At 43.8% G+C, this 20269-nt stretch overlaps 1 protein-coding gene across 1 annotated transcript; it reads left to right on the top strand.

The window, feature by feature from the left end:
- Positions 1-5001: 5001 nt before the first annotated feature.
- Positions 5002-6635, top strand: LOC146199543 (adult-specific rigid cuticular protein 15.7-like). Its single transcript, XM_084592781.1, has 3 exons — positions 5002-5013; positions 5704-5793; positions 6342-6635. The coding sequence occupies exons 1-3, from the start codon at positions 5002-5004 to the stop codon at positions 6633-6635; spliced, it is 396 nt and encodes a 131-aa protein (XP_084448907.1).
- The last annotated feature ends 13634 nt before the right edge of the window (positions 6636-20269 follow it).

Genomic DNA, 20269 nt, shown 5'->3' with positions numbered 1-20269 from the left:
GTCTAATTATCTTTCCCCTAAACAGATTACATTACTAATTTCTGTGCTTATCCAAGTAAACATAAAAAAAAGACATAAAAGTACCATCCACAACGCTTTCCTTGGCCTCGCCGACTGTTGGCTTCTTTCCTTCATGTATTATAACGAGCACCCTCATTTCCCCTCGATTGATCTGCTTGTAGCTTACGGGGGTCTCGGTTCTGGCAGTCTTGAAGCCATAGGTAGCGTAAGAGGGTTCTAGCACAGCTTTCGCCCTCGCTCTTGATCACGTTCTACGTGACGCTGGCGGTAACAAAGGACGTCCCACGTCCGCCGCTATGGCTGAGGGTGGCGCTGGTGAACACTCTCAAGGTTCGTATACAGACAACATAAATACCCAAGAAAGTAGCAGGGGGGACAGCGGCCGATGTAGCTCAGTTGGTAGAGCACCGGACGCGTTATTCGGAGGTCGTGGGTTCGGATCCCACCATCGGCACGTTGTTTTTTCTTCTACTTTGTGTCTAATTATCTTTCCCCTAAACAGATTACATTACTAATTTCTGTGCTTATCCAAGTAAACATAAAAAAAAGACATAAAAGTACCATCCCCAACGCTTTCCTTGGCCTCGCCGACTGTTGGCTTCTTTCCTTCATGTATTATAACGAGCACCCTCATTTCCCCTCGATTGATCTGCTTATATATATATATATATATATATATATATATATATATATATATATATATATATATATATATATATATATATATAATTACAGGCGTTACGCGGAATACGGGATAATCGCAAATAAACGCAGTAGAGCTGACGCTCTAAAACTATTTTGCTGCCTCATAGAAACAAGTTTGTTTTAAGTGTTACGAAACTTTGCTCAAACTATTTTTTGAGACATAGATTGATGTCAGTGCCCTCTTAAATAGCGCAAGGAAAAAACACGTGTCTGGAATCCACAGAACAATTTCAAGTGAAACAATAAAATACCAGAATATTGACGTGGTTGTGGTTGGTGGGGTTTAACGTCCCAAAGCAACTCAGGCTATGAGAGACGCCATAGTGGAGGGCTCCGGAAATTTAGGTCACCTGGAGTTCTTTAACGTTCACCGAGGTCACACAGCACACCGGCGCCTTCCATCCCGCATCCTTGGGCACAGTAGTCGAGCACCCTAACCACTGCACCACTGCGGTGGAGCCCCAAAATATCCATATTGAAGGTAGCGCGAAACAAGAGGACCAATGGGTAGATATACGCAACACTAGCGCATGAATAAAATTCAGTTTGCCAAACTCTGAACCGTACTACTCAAAATATTGTTGAATGCGCATTTTATTCACATACATTTTTTCATAACGAGAAAAAAACTATTACGTGAAATTATCGGGCTGCATTCCTATAATGTTTCCGTTAAGAAAAAGGGGAATATTTATTCTTGGCCCAAAACCAGTTTCTCAGAGTTGGAGGACAAGAAGCGTGCAGCGATACAAAGAAGAGAAACGGTAAAAAAAATGCTTTTTGGATGTTAAATTGCCAAGACCACCAGAAAGCAAGTTGACGTTAGTCCAGTAGAGGCAGTCATAGGAGCTCGGAACCACGCTTGCATATGACGAATATACCCCATGGCGTAACTCTGTACTTGCAGCCTTTTGGTGGACTTTTGAGCCGTTATTTTTTTTTTCGAGGTTATTTAGTCTGTATTAACAAGGAGATAATTTAGTTTTTTTATGGAATGAAATGTTATTGCCACTGCTCAGAAAAAAAAAAATCCTCGAAAACAATGCTACATCTTAACTTCACAGAATAAGTTCCACCGGCTTCTCTGCACAGCACCCTGTGGAAAAAATGGGAAGGGGGCCGGTTCTCTTTTCGGGCAGAATGGCTTAATCTGAAGTTATGCCAATGACAAACATTGACCTCATTATTAAGAAAGATGGTGAATAGCATCAATATTACTGTGACAACTGTCTTAACATACAGGGTCAGTAAAATTAGTTTCGTCCTGTTCTTGTTTGCTTCGGCACCCAAAGTTCTTGAGGTGCCCGTATATTTGCGACGTGTAGTTCTCGCGAAGAGACGACTGACGACTAATTTTGAGGAACAGACGAAACGATTTTATAAACAGTAACCAGAACACATTGCATAAACGTATATAAAAAGGAGAGGTGACTGCGCTACTACAACGAAGACTTCCTTACAACTACACTCAGATCCACGGGCTGGCACGATGAGCGACACTTGAGATCACATCTCTCTTGTCCCCACTTCCTCTATAAAGCGGTTCCTGCCTGCTACCGCTATCGGTGCCTTATCCGGGATCGGCCCTTGCAGCGTGACGCCCATCTTATTACCATGCCTGAATTTTCTAGAAGGGAAACGAGGCGCACAAAGAGAGCTAAACCAGAGCAGCTTTCTCGGAGGTATGCTCCTCCCCTGCTCTCTGCCGGTGTGTACTAGAACTTTCCAGAACTCGCAGTCAGCGCGCGTCGCCTCGCCGCATTAACAAGAGGGCACAACCGGGGCATGCGGTGGGACGCAAGCATGAGCTACCACGCCTTCTCGCCAATTTTGGACTGTTCTCACGGCTTCCACCGTAGTCTGCCGCCAGGCGGCCTGGCTCTCGAGTCAACCGGGTTGAGGAGGCGCGGAGACGTGGTAAAGGGCGCGTAAGCAACCACGTTTGCTTCGGAAAGATTCTACATCTTTGCATTTTCACCGCTTCCTCCGATTGTGGTTCCTGGTTTGTAGGGTTTAACGTCCCAAAACGATTCAGACTATGAGAGATATGAGAGATGCTGTAGTGGATGGCACTGGAAATGTCCACCACCTGGACTAACCACCACCATTGGAAATGTCCGCCACCTTTTACTTGCGCGGTCATCACACAGCACATGGCGCCTTGATTTTCGCCTCCATCGAAGAGCGGTCGCCGTGGCCGGTATTCGATCCCGCATCTTTGAACAACGTAGTAGAGCGCCGTAAACACTGCATCGCCGCTCCTTCATGTAACCGAGCTAAATACGCCATACACATAAGCCATCTCGCTGCAGAGAGAGGCTTCCCCCTTGCCAGAAAGTCGTTCGAGACCGTCGAACAATGAGAAGCCATACTAGTCCGTTGCCCAGAAGTTACAAAGTGCGGAAGCGAGCCAAGGTCGGAGCGGCATCAACGAATGCGTGTTAGGTCGATGGCTAATATTAGCTCGTGAAACTTGGTTCATGGGCACTTAAACCTGTATTTTTTTATTAACACTTCCATGAAAACTATCTTGCAATATTCTACAGTTACCGTACCACTGTTTTCAAAAGCGCTTCCAATTGGTTTTGTATGGTACCAAATCACTTGAGGGCGATGCGCATTGCAGGCAACAAAAAGAGACCATGCTGGAAATGAAAGAAAAGTCTGTTTAAGTAAACCAAAATCTTGGGCTACGGAGAGGGCCGAAAGTGATCATAGAGCGCGTTGCTACGACGCGAAAATTCTTGTTCTGCAAAAGTTTTTTCGCGGTCGCTACCACTCGTTATTTACAGAGAACTCTACAGCGGCTAAAAAAATGACATTCTATTGTTGTAGAGTGTCCAGTAATATATAGGCATACCTGATTCAAGTGCTCGCAAGAAATATAGACTTTTTAATATTGCTATTTTTCTTTGCACTCAATAATGTAAAATGTGTAAGCGCGAAATGACAGAAAAAAAAAACCGGAAAAATCAGCGTTGGTCATTTGAACCTGCAAAGTACAAAAGATGCGCGCTAAACCCAGAGAAAATGTAGAAGACGACCGAGCGAAAGAACAGGCAAAAGGTGTGCACAATCAATTACTATTCTTCCCCATGCTGAAAAACCAATGAAACACGTACGTCACTCAGCTCAAGGTGAACACTGTGTGCCTTCTCGTTAAATATTCCGAAAACTCGAGAACGCCACCCAAGGCCAGAAGCTGTGCTCTTAGCACGGTGAGCGGAAGACCACTTTTGGAGATTGACGTCGGACCTATAGGTAAAGTTATCTGCAGTCTTGTCTCGATGTCTGTTGAAAAACATTTAACCAAAGCGCTTTGATCAATCAGCCGTCATCAATGCTTTTGAAATTGAGCTGAGGCTTGCAAGACGAAGTGTAGCTTTTTGGGATAGTTGGTGGTACACTGATTCAGGCGCGCAGAACAGAAACAGGAACGAGGAAAAGGAGGATAAGTCGTGCGCAAGCCTGAAACTGAGTTGTTTACATGCTAACGCTCTGAACATAAGCGATAACACATCCTTAGCCGTATCAATAAGAGCACTACACGCACTCTTCGGTATTGCAGTCGCAATTCACTGCTATGCGTGTGGTTGTCCAGGCGTGCGGCTTAAGTAAACTATTCAGCTGCCGGTTAGCGATAGTTTCATCTTTCTGTTTCGGTTCCGCTTTACATGGTGTTTTGATACTCTTGTGCGCCTATTAACATAAAAGAGAACGGCAAGAAAAAAACTGCGTTCTGACTTTCTTGTGGGGCTCACGCTTAGCGTAGTTCTCTTCAGGAAGAAAAGCGGTCATGATCGGTCACACCGAAGCGCACGGTTTTCAGATAGAGCCGAGCAGCCTATAGGGTAGCAGGACAAACTAGAGGTCAAAATAACTGCCTTGATTCGCAACGCCCGTCGCCTTAAAGCTGTTAGCAGGTCTTACAACAACACCGTTGTGTGTTAAATCCTGTTTGGTTACGATCCTTACGACCGAGTTCGGACCGCCAAGTGCCCGCGTTTTCGCCCGTTTTTTAACATGGCGCAGAACTTCGAACTATGCAGGACCACGGTAAGTGGCCGCTTTGAAGTGTGGCATTCCTAGCGAGGCAGCATCCGGGGTTGGCCTAAAACTGCCTGTTTCACAATAAAGATAAAAAGAAACCGGAGAGGAAATTCTTCTTTTTTTTTTTTTTCCTTTAGCACTCGCTGGCCGCTCCATCGGGCCGTATAAAAGGACCGCCCTTCGCAGACGTTCATTAGAGTCGACACGGCACAAGCCCCAGCAAACATGATCGCTCAGGTAAGCACCGCCCCAAGCAGCGCCACCGGCCACGTAAAGCGGACCGTACATCGGGAGTCAGTTGGCGTGCTTCTCGCGAGCGGCTCAAACGAGAAGGGAGTGCTCGGTTGATGCAGATGAAGTCGGGCTGATGGCATTCCACACTTCAGGGATGTGTACGGGGCTTAATGCGCGTAAACAGTGTTAGTCCATTTGGGGTTCGAATTTATTTCAAGTTCTGAGACATATTTTCACTGCCTAAAGGGGCTATTAAAGAGGCGCCTCACTGGTGATTAGTCACCACGTGCGCAGTTGAATAGCCCCAACACCGAAAGTCGGCTGAGCTACCACACTGAGACGTCGCGTTTAGCTAATGTTGTTTGCAATTATATTGTGAGTGACTCAAAATATTCAAGCGACAGAGAGAACAAAAATTGTAATTCAAATGTTCAAAGGCGCTGTGGATACCACTTGCATTTATTCGGTGACAATGCTAACGGGGTATTCTCTTTATTGTGCCCAAATAGCTCGATCAGATACAAGAATCATTACTGGTGTGCCACTGAGCGGATATCCACACAGGCATTGAATTTCCGGGAAAAGATCTACTATCTCATGAAGCGTCATTTAACAAACTACCTAGAATAAGCCTCGTGCTCTTACCTTCCTCGCCCGTTGTTCACTCATTGTGGGCTGTTTTCTGCTTTTCAGTTCACATTGATGCTGGCTCTAGCCGCACTCGTTATCGGTGGAGGCTACGGCGGCTACGGAGGCACCAGCAAGACCTACAGGAAGCAAAATGTTAGTTTTTATTTCTGAAATGCCCAATAATAACAATCCTTTTTTTTTTTTTCATGCCTGGATATTTTGGCTGAAAATGTTTTTCAGAGAAAAGCTCGTTATTAGTTCTTTTTTTTATATCGTAAACGTTTACTCTTGCACGCATTATATCCGCCAAATTCCCCTCAAAATAATAGCCTTTTTTGTTATTATTATTTTTTATAGCTTCCAAAAAGTTTCCCAGTGACTTTTTAAAGCAATCTCTACTGCTCGATCCGAGCGAAGGACGAATTTTAAGAGACTAATTTCGCGACATAACATGAGACCGGACCATTTTTGTAAATATCTCAAAATAATCAGAACTAATTCGATGTGCAAGTGATCTGGACATGCGTCGGCAATGCGGGAATCGTCCAGTTACTTCCTAAAAATCCAGATAAGCCTCAAGAAAGGAAAGCACGTTCTTAGTCTAAATGTTTCATCGAGATTCTATTGAATGTTGATTTCTTGCTTAGTCGTGTGAGGTAATAGCGAACTATAATGAACCCGCTTTTCCCCTCCCCTGCCAGGACTACGGTCACTACGGCTTCGGGTACGACATCGTGAACGGCTACGGTGCGGCTAACGGCCGCCACGAGAGCGGCTCGGCGTATGGCCCCGTTCACGGCTCGTACTACCTGGCAGATGCGGACGGACGCCACCGGCGGGTGCACTACGTGGCCGACAAGCTGGGCTTCCGCGCCGTCATCAACACCAACGAGCCGGGCACCAAGAGCAGCCTGCCCGCTGCCGCGCCGTACCACTCGGCGCACGGAAAATCAGTGCCTGCCTACGGATACGGCGGACACGGATACTACGGCTAGAGAGCATTTACTCCTTCGATGACATTCACTATCATTAAAACACGCCTCCCTTTCTACCAGTGCACTGAGCCCACTGTTGTTGCTGCTGCAAGACTTCACGCGTAACTTGACGTCCAGCATGTGCATATGAGGTTTATGAGGTGCTGTAGAGTATAGAAGGCCTGGTTAATCTTCCAACCCCCTCCTTTTGTTTTCACACACGGATAATGCACACTGCAAGGACACCTTCGCATCCCTATGGCATTGATATGCAGCTGCTATTGAGAGCAGGTTCGATCGAAGATTTCAGTTTCCAGGGGCTGAATACTGGGTACATCTCAGCTGAATACACCATGGCTCGGCTGCAAATTTTTTTGTAAAATGCAAATTTACTGTTTTCCTTCTTGTGTTCGAGTTCTGGTCGCGGAGGCCTCATGCCGGTGGAGGTGAAATAACAAGGAGTTGTAACATTTGTTTGGCTTATCATAGATTATTTAAGAACTGTATGTTTGTCTTAAAGTCTAAAATGATCATATTGTATTCCGTACAAACATAAACTAACAAATAGTTAGAAATGTAAAGAAGATTCAGTGGTAACAAACGTGTAATCATCCTTCTATATTTACCATGCTGTACTAAAGTACCTCTTATCTATAACACAGCGCTACAATGATAACTGCAGAAACATAATGACGAACGCGATAACAGTAAGCAGTGATACAGTGTAGCAACAGATACTACAAAAATCCAGGAAAAACAGTCGTATCAGTAAGGATAACATCAAAGCCAGAATATTGCAACGGGGAAAGAACTTAAGAGAAACTGAGAATAAACACATATCAGTTGAAATGGTTTTACAATTGCAAAGTAGCATTACTAGTGTGGCTCCATACACATGCTTCTTTTGGCAGTGACCAACCGAGGCTATGTTCTATAGTTGGCTGAACCAGAGGCGTAAAGGTCTATGGTGATTTGTTTGGCCTCTTTCACTTCGTTATACAACATTCAACGAAACATATTTGTGGTTTATTTTACACGGGTTTCTAGTTGCCTAAGTGCGCCTCGATCTGTACCATTTTGTAGAAGAGGATTGGGGTTAAAGTCAAGTTGTCTTGCAGCCTCAGTCATTGCGGAAAAAAAATCTTATTATTACCACTATTGCTTTATGTATGTTAAAAAAATGGAATTCTCCATGTGCAATGACCACGCATCTGTTTATCCTGCTGTGGTGCAACGTGATTAGGGCGCTGCACTGCTGTGCCCAAGGATGCGGGATCGAATCCCGGCCGCGGCGAAGTCAACATCCGAACAACCGCCCCGCCGAAGTCAACATCCATGAAGGATACTTCATCTAAACATGGCGGACAGCGCGCAGATCGCGCTGAGCAAGCCGTGCTTTTTGCGCGACGGAGCATGCATAGGCGCGATCGGTCAAATGTGTGTCGTTTCTCTAACGGCTATCTAGAGGCTAATAAAGCCATCTTCATGGGCGTGAAATTATTAGCACTTCAGAGTCTTGAATCGCCGAAGAGGAAAACGTGGGGTTGAGAGCTTTAAAGCATTGGATGCTGTTGGTTTTCATGCATGATCGGTTTTCAATTTCTCAATGAGGGCTTCATAAGTCTCGATGTTATCGAAAAAATCGCTTTTTGGGCACCCCGCAGGGAGTAAGGACGGCTTATGTATGGTACGCAGGTGTTTCTGTCTTGCTGTATTAGCCGTAATGAACTCTTACGTGCATTTCCAGTTAATGTCAGAATCAAAAAATCACCTGAAGATGCCGGCATGTTAAGATTGATTATAACCTGCCTCGTTATTATTAGGACCTATTGCTTTCTTTGCTCTCCCTGCCCAATGACTGCAAACGACAGGTGCAATGGCACGACGTTTTTCTCTTCTCTTGCTGTAGTAGCCGGTTAGGACCTTTTGCCCATATTTTTCTCAAATTTACGTTATTTTGTACTTTTTCATGGTTGCAGGACTGTATGGACGAGCACGTCTGAGGAGAATGCACACGTAAGCATCAATCATAAAAGTGTAAAAACGTCAATGACGCTCTATTCCATGAAGCCGTGAGCGGGTCCATCGCGCGAGCGGTGTACTCTGCAACAGGTAGACGATCTACAGTGTTACTGAGAAACAGGCAATATTATTGCTGCAAAAAATATGCGAACCATTAAAACGTTTTCACCTGTATTATCACGACACTTTTAATAATCACTATTATAATATTTATTAAAATGTTTCAGTTCATTTTTCATGATGTGAGGTTGCGTGAGGGGTAGATGGGTAGACGTGTTCGACTGCGCGAGCGTGCAGACGTTTACGAAGTAGTCTTGCCGGTCGTCAAAAGAATTGGAACACACATCTTGCGCCTTTCGTAATCTGGAAAAACGTTGCTTTCTCTGGGGACACGAAGCTGCGCTGCTTTCTCTCCTCCAGGAATTTCAAATCCAGCAGGCCTCACTACCTTAGACTGAATCACGCTTAAAAAAATTGTGATTAGTCGCATGCACAATTGTAGACGCCACGTCGCAGAAGGTATACGTACAGCCCACATTTACTTCCTCCTCATTTGCCCATATATTGGTATTTTACTTTATTAAATCCTCTAACGTGGTTACCATTTTGGATAGTTGGTGCGAACCTAATACATTGAATCAGCGAAAGACACAGAAATACAAGAACAGAAGTGCGGTTGTTGACTTAAGTAAGCGGAGCAAGCTTCTCTTTTCAAATTAAAATCACGCCTTTTTCATTGGAGATAAGAAAACAATATTTGTCCAATTAAAATGGCTATGGCGTCTGCTACCGGTTCGACATATTATGACTGCCAGTTTGAATTAGTAACAACTGAAAATGTTTAGAATGGAATAGAGTGTTATCATTTATCATCTCTGGAACACGGAAACCAATAATACCTGCTGATAAAACGCTCTCAAAAGTACCAGTAAATGTTGAGTCAATACAGTATAGCGAGGACTCTGACAATGTTTGGTGCGCAAAACTTCACTTGTCTCTGACTACCTACATGAGCACACTCTTGCTTAATAATCTAACGTCTTCATTGATGACTAATAGTGACGGTGCATTAATGCACTTGTATGACATTAGGGTGCCTTCAATACCAAAGTAAAAGGACTATATAACCTCCCTTTGCTGCCTGCTCTTTTATTTTTCTATTACTAAAATACTTTCAAAGTCGGGAATACAGTTATCGTATTCTCTGCAGTGACGAGGGGGTTAATTCTGATCTGACACTTTTTTCAGTCAGTTCACGTGTTCACATGCATGGTCACTCACGTATCTTCCAGTCTGATTCGCATATACCCCACCATATTAGAGGAAAATCTTATATATAACACGAGTGGCACAATTACCGAACTTTTTGGTATGCTTGACAGAGCATGCACCCATTGGTAGCTTGATTTCCTATTTTGCTCTTGAAAATTCTTCACGCAGGCCTGAAAGCTTATAGGGCGCCAAAAGGACCACTTTAACACCATGCCATTCCTGCAACTTTTTTATGTTATGGAAAATTACGTGAAGATAGGGCACTACATTGACTTTTTCTTTCCCCTTTTCTCCAGGTTACTACCTCTTGTTCTCGGTTTCATTTTCCGGATCCCTTGCTGCGAGAAGTTGTCGAGTCGCTGGTAGAAAAAATGAAAACCGATTACAGGAGGGGCGCAAAAGGCACTAAGCTGGAGAAAGAAAAGTGTAAGTAGTGCAATTTCTTCATGGAGTTTCCCACAACCTAGGAAATGTAGCCCGACGGCACGGTGGGAATGTGGTATTTTCGGCGCCCTATAAGCTTTCAGGCTTGTGTGCAAGAATTTCCATGAGCAAAGAAGGAAAGGAAGCTACCAATGAATGCTCCGTCAAGAATACCAGCAAGTTCTTTAATTGTGTCACTATTTTCATTTATGAGATTTCCCTCTCTTGCGGTAGATTAAATACGGGTCAAACTGTAAGATGCTTAAATGACCGTGCTCGTGGACAAGTGAATTCACTGAAAAATGCGTGAGACCGAACTAAGCTCCCTCGTCACTGCAGAAATTGTGAAAACTGTGTTACTCTTCGACAGTGTTCCGGTAATCGGAAAAGGAAAGAGCGGACAGAAAAAGGAGCTTTTGGATGCCTATCCCATTATGATTCAAGGCAGTGGAAAGTGCATTAGTGCACCGTCATCATTAGTCACCAATAAAGAGGTTAGACTATAAGCAACAGTGTGCTTATGTAGGTTGCAAGCGGTGTAAGGGAAGTTTTGTGTGCCTATAGTTGTCAGCGTCCTCGCAATACTCTGTTGACTCGACACTTTCTGGTACTCTTGAGAGCATTTGATAGGCATGTACCATGTAGTTCCTTGGCTGGCTGCTTGATGGAGCAAACTTCAGTTGTTAGTCTAGTGTTGTTCCGTATACTTCTTTTCTTGTGTTTCTGTATCTTTCGCTGGTTCAATATGTTGATTATTTCCACCCTTGCAGCCCATATATGATGCACTAAAATTAATTTGCCTAGTACGCAAGAAAATTATAAAAACTCATAAACATGTGCAGATTTGCAGAAAGTGGTTATGTCAAATTTGCTCCAAAAATGGGATGTGTAAACGCAACGAAACCTTGTAACAACTGTATCTGCTTATTGATATTCAAGCGGGTTTCCATCCCAAAGTGGCTGAGTCTATAACAGCGGCTGTAGTAGAAGCCTCCAGAAAATTCGGGCACCCGCCAATCTTAAAGACACATTCACATCGGATGCACGGATGCCTTGCTTTTAGTCGCAGTGCACGGATGCCTTGCTTTTAGTTTCCACCGGAAGAGGCCGCCGCTGCCGGATGAAACTATCACCCCTGAGTTTCTTGCAAAGCCGCTGCATGGCCTTCTCTCCTATCAGCAAACGTCAAGACGAGCGGATGAGCAATAAAGGATCAGCCAATGAATGTGCACGTATAGGATCGGGTAAATTGGCAAGATGGCACCACGTGGCTCTACTCACATCCGCACTCGAACCTTCATTTGATGAAACTTTATCGCACATCCGTTGGCTGGACGTAGACTGCTGGAGTGCATTGGCCTTGTCAAAATCTCCGTGATGACAATCAGACCCGCGTGTTTGGATCAACAATCTCCAGGGTTCTTGGGCACTGAGTCACGACAGTGGGGCTATAAGAAAAAAAAAAACTGAAAACGAGTGCAAACTCGCCAACAGGCACAAGGACTGCATCACCATAAAGAACAACATAAAAGCCCACCAAATTCTTTGCGGTGTTACCCCCCTCCCATGATAACGGCGCCGCGTATTTCCGCCGAAAGGCCCCCGTCAGCCGCACTGTGCTAATGACTGTATGGAAAGTAATGAGCAGAAAGTCAGCAGCCCGCGGTCACGCGCAGGTATTTGTTTACCTAGGACTCTTCTCGCTGCGCTAATGAGCCACTGCCACATGCCGAAGAGTTATATGCTGCTCTCATTGTGTGTTTCCTCAAGCCGGCCAAGAGGGTTACCCTAGGCCGTTCTCTATACGCCAGGGAATAAGATGTGTTGTACATCGTTAGTGCCCTCAGCGAGCCCACTACATCGGAAATTTTTGTGCAATTCTTTTTAAGTGACTCAGTACCAAGAGGAACCCCCATGTGAGCTACGCATAACTGCGCTATTTGAGGATCTTGTTCTGATGTTCGTATGGTCGACGCTTGCTTATGGTTCTGATGAAAAAAGAAGAAACCTGGAAGGAAAGGTAGGAGTAACATTCGTCTATTTGAAATTGAAGAACCGCGTATGCTACCTTAGTGCCTCTATTCCGATAGCTCTTGAGAAACTCGCGATATGTCGGCGAGAACTTTTATAACCAGTTATTTCGTGCACCAAATAACATTACAACGTTTTTCTTTGCAAGCTCCGCATTTGAAATGCACATGGCTATAAAGAGATGCTCTACAATTCATTCGCTTTGCATTCTTGCTTTCCAGAAATATTGTGCAAATAAGTGCTGTATGGCGCACTCGGTAAAACTTAGTTTATCAGAAAAAAATTGAAATGAGGTGACAACACATAAGTCAACTGTCTCTTTATTGTCCGAGTTGTTTTTGTTCTCCTTTTTTATCGATACCACGGATGCGATACAAAAACTTTGTATTCAGGAATAGCTATCCGACTTGATTTGTAGCTAAAGTTTTAAACCTAGCCCAGATAAATAAAGGTCTGTGTATTTGTCTTTTTTTTTTTTCAGAAATATAAGCTAAACATCAACCATACAATCAACTGGCACTTCAATTACCTTAATAAAAACTCAGCTTTAGGCTCAGTTAATTTGCAGAGCTTGCATAGCCTTACTTGGCCAATATCAATAAAAGCCCGCAGGTAATGATTTTTGCTATTGATTTACGTAAAACTTTGTCACGGCGTTTTAATCAATTAACTACTCTATACTTTATTCAAAACTAAATTCAATCATTATTTATGGCCTTTTGTAGTCCTTTCGCACAGCTATCTGAATAAACGGACCCTAGTTGTACAACTTCAAGAGATTCTACCACATTGTTTAACTATTGACCTTCTAGTACCACAAGCCTCTATTCTATAAGGCCATTTTTCTTTCTTAATCGCATAGGTAGCCGGCCTGCGTGCTTAATAACATCAGCTTTATTTTTGTAGGACTGTTGCAATGACATTTATGTACTTTGAAACTTCAAACTTTAAGTATGTACTTGAAAGAAGTGCACTCACTGTTGGAAGCTAGCTGATACTTCAGCATAACTCCAGCGCAAAAAAGGACGAGCAAAAAGGAAGGAAAATACACACGACATGGACAATTCTTGGCGCTCGTCTTTTTTTCGCGCAGCAGTTATGTAGTAGCAAACTAACCCACTTGCCCAAAAGCTCGTTTTACTAGTTAATACGTAGGTGATGAACGTAAATGTCTTTCTTTTATCGTCAGTGTCCTATGTAGCAGTGCGCAGCGATCAAGATGGACATAGAGGATATTTTTCATGACAGCAGTGTATTGTGCGACAAATTAATAAAAAAATAGTGTCACCACCGTCTGATAGACTTTCAAGTCCAAAAGTGTTACCTCGTGGTGTTATTAGTGATTACTGCATTTGAAATTACCGCATTATTTGAACAATGACTCTTGGTACGTTTATTATTTCTTGTTCAACTTTTTGGCTACGAGTAAAGCGCCGTCTATGGGGCATCACAAAAACCTGGACTTCACCACTCTCTAATCTATCGGAGTTATCGTCTATCGCAACAATACTTGGCACAAATCTCGTCGAGATGAATCGTTTGGTATCACTCGCTTGTGTCTCTGGCCAAGGGTTTCCAAGATGCGTACCCCTTCACCCAAGAGTTGATTTAGACTAGTAATTTTACGCTCACGAACCCAACTAATCGTCAGACTCCACTCCGGTCTTTCTATCACCACCCATAGGGCCAAAGTGTAGCCTAACGACAATGCAAACGGTACCAGATGTGGCATTTTTCGAGAGAGTATATGGCAGACCCGATATTAAGTATATATATATATTGCCGCAGTAATGGTTCATAATAGGCTCCCTTCATGGGAGCGGCATGGGCTTAAGGTGGCCCAACGTGACCCTAGGGTGGGCTTTAGGGTGGCCGCAATCCTGGGGTGGCAGCACGTGGCTTATGTTGGCCGCCATCTTGGGTGGCATCACCTTACCTAGGGTGGACCTTAGGGTGGCAGCCATCGTAGGCTAGGGTGGCAACGCAATAATTCTAACTCCAAGCCCTTGGTGGCCACGGGGTCAGACTAGAGCAAACTGACGTGAACTCGCCAAACGTGAGGAGAGCCAACGCTCATAAAAACCACTGCTTCATGATTTCTGTCTTACTAAAGCTGTCTCGTATATATTCACCGCGGAGGACACATGATTATTTCTAATTTAGAACAGGCTACATTCCTTGAGCTTCAGAAAACTTGTTCGGCTAAAGTTAATGAACGTTAGCAAAGTGTGAGAAGCAGGCGAGCCGGCAAAACAATGTGCAGTAATAAGCGCTGCCGGAAATACTTGACTTATACATAGCGTTGTCATAAATCACAAAGCATGAAGTGCGGCTTTAGCGTTCTGGTGGTGGTAAAATGGGTACGTGCGTATCCGCGCTGATCTTATAATAGCGAGCTGGTTAAGGAGTCCCCGTAAGAGCTCGCAAATGGTCTGGCTCTCAGCTAATTACGATGCTTCAACAAAACACTGGACTTGGTTCTCCTGCGTAAATCAAGCTTCAACTGTCGTCAGTGATTTGACCCCGTCAATGACAGTTGCACGAAAATTTCTTCAAGAAATATCAATGTGGGGAAATTAATGAGACTGCCGTAACTTTTCGTCACGGGACTTGGGAGATTCGATAAGCTCTTCCACTTAGGTCATCTGTTCCCTATTGACGCTCTGGAGGAAAATAAAGTTGCGCTACATGAATCGCGGCCCCCAGCACCAGGTTTCTAAAATGCTGCGAGAAGATCCCAACTAGCGCGCACCAAGAGAGGTTACCGATATACGAAATTCTGATAGCCTGATTATTCGTGCGAAAAGCAGTAGACTGACCTTGGGAAATGCAATGTGCAAATGTAGCGCGAAATGTAAATTTGATAAATTTCTTATTTTACAGATGTGAAGACAGCTCAGTTCAGTTCAGTCTTTCAGTCGTGTCCGACTCTTCGTGACCCTATGGATCATGTCACGCCACGCTTTCCGGTCTTTCACTATCTTCCTAACATCACATAACTTCATCTGCAATGCCTCGAGGATGCCATCTAACCCTCGCATTCGCTGCTTACCCCTTCTCCGGCGACCCTCAACCTTTCCCAACATCAAATTTTTCTCCAGCGACTCCTCTCTTATCAGATGACCAAAGTAGCTGAGCTTTACCTTGAGAATTTGACCCTTCAATGAGCAGTCAGGGTTTATGGCCGACAATATCGACTGATTTGATCTTCTGGCAGTCCTAGGAACTCTCAAGAGTCAGCTACCGGTGAACAAATTTAGAAGTACAATTCTAGGTGGTCTTTTAAACATTCTAATGCAACACGCCTTGCATGGAATCCTTTATGCAATTGGCGAAGAAACAAAATACGTCAGTCGTGAAAGAATTGTTTCTTTTTTCCTTGTGATACCGCAAGAAATGTTTTTCACAGTTGCCATTTACACTGCAAAACAAAATAACGTCATTTCGAGCAGTCACATACCGCTCACACAATAGAGGGTGCTGCACATCTGCTCTCGATGCTGTTTGCAGCGCGGCATCGATTCGTTTGGGAAGAAGGGAAAAAAGTTTACATTGTTCAAAATGAGAGCAAAAAAAAAAAAAAAAAGGTTTTCAATCTGTCAACGAAAGTTCGCAGTGCTGCTCTCGGGACGAAAAATACTTCCCGGTCGAATCGCGAACGAGGCCACTTTTCAGGAAGGAAGTATTTGTATTTAGCTGGAAAAGCATGGGTTATTTTGAAGTAGGCCTACGGTGGCTGGCAATTTTTAATTAGAGCGACTGGGAGAATACGATGGTATGGAAATGTTTTAGTTTGCTAATTTGCTTTCATGTTTCGAAGGACTCTGCAATAGCTATAACAATAAATGTGTACACATAAATTGCGACGCGAGAGTACATTTCAATTACTTCGTTTTATATCTTGCATAGGTAAAAAATTCAAAAGCAGTGCATCAACTTTACATAGAAATTAAACGTCAAAAGTTATGAAAATACACTTAAGCATCACATTTTGTGACAGACCATGGCACTAAATATGGCTTATATTGATGTTCCCAAGTACAGTGTTCTGACACTTTATTGGAACCGTCTTGGAACAAAAGTTTCCAAGACGGTTCCTATAACGTTGCAGAACACTGTATATCCGTACGGTGGCGTGGGTCGATCAGACATCGTGTAATGAATAAATCCACACTGCCCATCGTCGATGACGTCGACACTGTGCAAGTAGGACTTGCAGCCCTCTTAAAAGCTTCGCAGTTGGTCCTACAAACGTTTCCTAAATATGACTCCAAGCACAGGCTCCACCCCTTCTCGAACTCGTCTCGCGCGTATGAAGTGTGCAGATCGCGTGACCTCGAGTCCGTCAAAGTACCCTAAAATAACCGGTGATTTATTAGCAACAATCTACGACCTCAATCTCACCCTAAAATTAGATAGATAATGTTTATTTGAATGTGCCTCAACAGCCAACTGGCCTAAAGGTGTGCACACTAGGTCAATTACATCAGAATGGTCACTTAAAAACTGATATTAACAAGAGCGATACAAATAAAACTGCTCAGATCGAGGGCACACTACATTTTCTCGGTCCTACTCTGGCAAGGTTGTAAAATGTTTCGAAGGCTTAGAAGCGATTATCGTATTCAAACACTCTTTATACATTTCGGAACCATTTGCGAGTACGAGCTCACACGCGTAATGCGTTTTTGAAGTATGGAAACCCGGAAACGTTGTGTGCAATGCGGCGACGATTTCGCTTATGGCCGTCATTTTAAAGTGGTCCTTTTCACGTTTGGTCAGAATTAATGTAAAGTGCACATCATCTGTGACGACCTTGCTCGAAAAACACCGTTTTCGCAACGTGTTTATTATAGCATCCCCCCCCCCCCCCCCCGCGTGCTATCTGTCGCAATAAAAACGTAGGCCAACAAAGGGGGGAAAAAAGATTCCCTCTGACGGGCGCTTGTTTAAATTGCAGTTGATTCCTGTGAACGGCATTTGCGTCACTCACAATAGACACTTACAATGCGTTCTAGCTCGCAGTTCTTTTTTGTCTACTTCAATTAGTGCGCCTCCCAAACAACTAATCTAAAATGGAATTTTCAGTGTATCCCCATGGTTTTTAAGCAATTTCCGGCGCATAATAAAAATCACCTAAGCTTGAGTTTTATCTTGAAAACGAACTATTTCAAGACTAATTCCTAACACACTTACATCACCAATTCTATATCCAGTCTTCCGCAGTCCCTCTTAACATAGTTCCAGAACATTATCTTAAAACGAAAAAGTTTTCTATGAATTTGAGCTTTGCGCAGAAATATCTCCGCTTCTCAATTACTCGGTCAACAACACTGGAAGGAAGAGAAGAAAATCAATACAGCACGCCTGCTAGTGCAGCGAGCTTTGTACATTCTTCTATTGGGTTGAAGGTCGGGATTCTTACACGAGCGCTCTATCTTCCGCTACCGCGGACACGCAGCTATAAGCATGTAGTTTCAGCAAATAAACACGTGTATGCAAGTAAATTGTTATGTTATTGATGCATTTAATTTTTTTTATTGGCTAATGCACTGTTTCATCTCAAATTGAAAAAAAAAAAAACGCTTCAGTTTATATTGTGAAATGGTGTATCAAGTGCTTCTTGAATGTATGCCAAAAGATTGCGAGAAGTAAACCTACGTATTTTTTTATTGGTGGGTACTGCTATATCTTCTCTTTGTTCACGCTGTCATGAATGAAATGTCATAGCATATTGTTGTACTACTCGGTCATCCGTCTTCCACACGTTCCAGAAAATAAATGTACTCTTTTATAGTAAGTAGTTAAACCGAGTAGTGTGTGCTAAATCTTTAGGGAGCAGATGGAAGCTGAGGGAGACGACGACGTGAAATGAACAGCGTGAGAATGTGTCAGTTTAACACCCGAAGTTACCGACTGCTGCAACACCTATGATACTGTCTGAAGCATACAAAATAAAGTACCACCTTCATTCCGTATGTCGCACACAGTATAGCTGCTGAAAACGGAGCACTAGGATAAGAGTCTCCTAGTTGGCTCATGTAGGCTGACAAGTCTTAGCAACATCGATAATAAAATCTTCATAAAATTTCTAGAAGAGTACAGAGCGCAACTAAGGAGCTGGTGTGGCATTAAATGTCGTACAGTACTTACGAACACACACTTTCTGCGGTGTGGGAAAGTCCAAAGGATGCACATAACTACTGTTAGAATACTTTTAGTTCAGTTGCATTCCAGCTCGCTTCCTCCAAGGACATGGCTTGAGCAGAAAGAAATCTTCATACCGTGTCAAAACTCAGAAGCAGTTAAACGCCCCTTTAATAATTTTGGGGCCATATTTAATTGGGATATTCTACAGCCTATTCTCGCGAAAATAACTTCCCATAACCAGGTATGCTGCTCGGTACCTCCTGGTTTAATGTGATGAAGGCGTACCGTTAGATAAGATTAAGGTCCTGGGTCTCTACACTTTGTGGAAGACGAGAAGGGCTTTTCGTAATGAAGACGTCAATTGCGTTCGGCATATGAGGGCTTCATTGAAAGGGTCTTGATCATTAGGGAAGTGTATTCAGCCTAAAGCGATACCATGAGTGGGTGAGCATTCATTATGACATTACTAAGGAATTATGACATTACTAAGGAAACTTTAATGTAACCTCGCATTTGTATATTGGGCTGATGCCTTTTACATGTGGAATTGCATCTGTGTGGCGTTGTCTAAGCAATCAATAAAGGACTCAAGCTATGACGTTCCATACAAACTTTTCGCAAGAAATTCATGGGTTTTACCGCTCTGACACCATTTCTTTTTCGTTAAAGTTAAGCAGGTGTAAGCTACATCTCTAGTTCAGTTTGAATCTTCGAAAGAAATTTTCGCAGTGCAAATGATGAAGTCAAAGGTCAGGTTGATTACGGTGCACTGTTTGGATTACCCGCACCGGGACACGTTGACAATGACGTCACAATCTGAGGGGAAAATTGGGAGTCAGGCACAAGAGTATTTTATTGCTCGGCTCCGCCATCCGCATCGGAGTTTTCGCACTAGAGGAGGACTTATCATCGCACGCGCCGAGCATTATTTATGGCATGCATGCAGAGCTCTTCCACGACTGCATACACTCTTGCCGCAGCTTCTCATCTGTGCAGTGCGCTTCGGCTTGCGCGGCACTTCTCATACGTGACGGCATTCTTCCGTGTTTTTCTGAATGCGATAATCACGCGCAGCATTTCTTAGTCCAACTAGGCAATGCGTTGCGTCAGCGTTTGCACTAACGCGTTATCTCTGGCGCGGTGGGGATGGAACGAGGTGTCATAAAGGTATCTTTCTCAGAAAGGGATGGACTAGACTCCGTATTTTGCAAACATTTATACCTGTCGTTCAATCTACTCGCGTCTCATTATTGCTTCGTAAAAACGAGCCCTATGTACGGAGCTACACTGTTCTGGCTCTGCTGCGTCATAGATTTGATCTGGGCGACGGAAAGTTGCTAGTACGCTGCATCTATTTCAAAGCATTGCCAAGAAAACAGAGGGCGCTTACTATAACATGGCTCGAACATTAGTGCGTTCCCTATTGCTGCCCCAGCTAATGTATCAAGCACACGGAGTAATCAAGTTCAACTCCGCAGCCTCACCCTAAGAGGCTGGGAACACTTTCAAGAAGTGAATGAGGTGCAATGTGTGTTAACACAGGCATTCTCTTGAGAACCATTCCAACTCTACTAGCGGAAATCCACTTGAGCAAGTCTGGTGAGCCCGTCGAGCAGCGCCGTGCAGCGCGCTGGCTGAAGCGTCAAGATAACCTATACAGCTTGTGAACTGGCACAATCGCAGCGACAGCAAGTGGCTGAAAATCACCACCTACGTGCAATGCGCATTTTCTACATTCAGTGGAAGAAACAGAGCCC

The sequence above is a fragment of the Amblyomma maculatum genome, chromosome 2 (assembly GCF_055883805.1).
Source record: "Amblyomma maculatum isolate TAMU_Amacu chromosome 2, ASM5588380v1, whole genome shotgun sequence".
Classification (NCBI taxonomy): domain Eukaryota; kingdom Metazoa; phylum Arthropoda; class Arachnida; order Ixodida; family Ixodidae; genus Amblyomma; species Amblyomma maculatum.
The sequence above is the reverse complement of the archived record's forward strand: the minus strand, read 5'-3'. Positions and strand labels throughout refer to the sequence as shown.

What these genes read in the sequence shown, in the direction of transcription:
- LOC146199543 (XM_084592781.1), top strand. An exon ending in AGACCTACAGGAAGCAAAAT is followed by an intron (nt 5,794 to 6,341) that starts GTTAGTTTTTAT and finishes CTCCCCTGCCAG; the next exon opens with GACTACGGTCACTACGGCTT.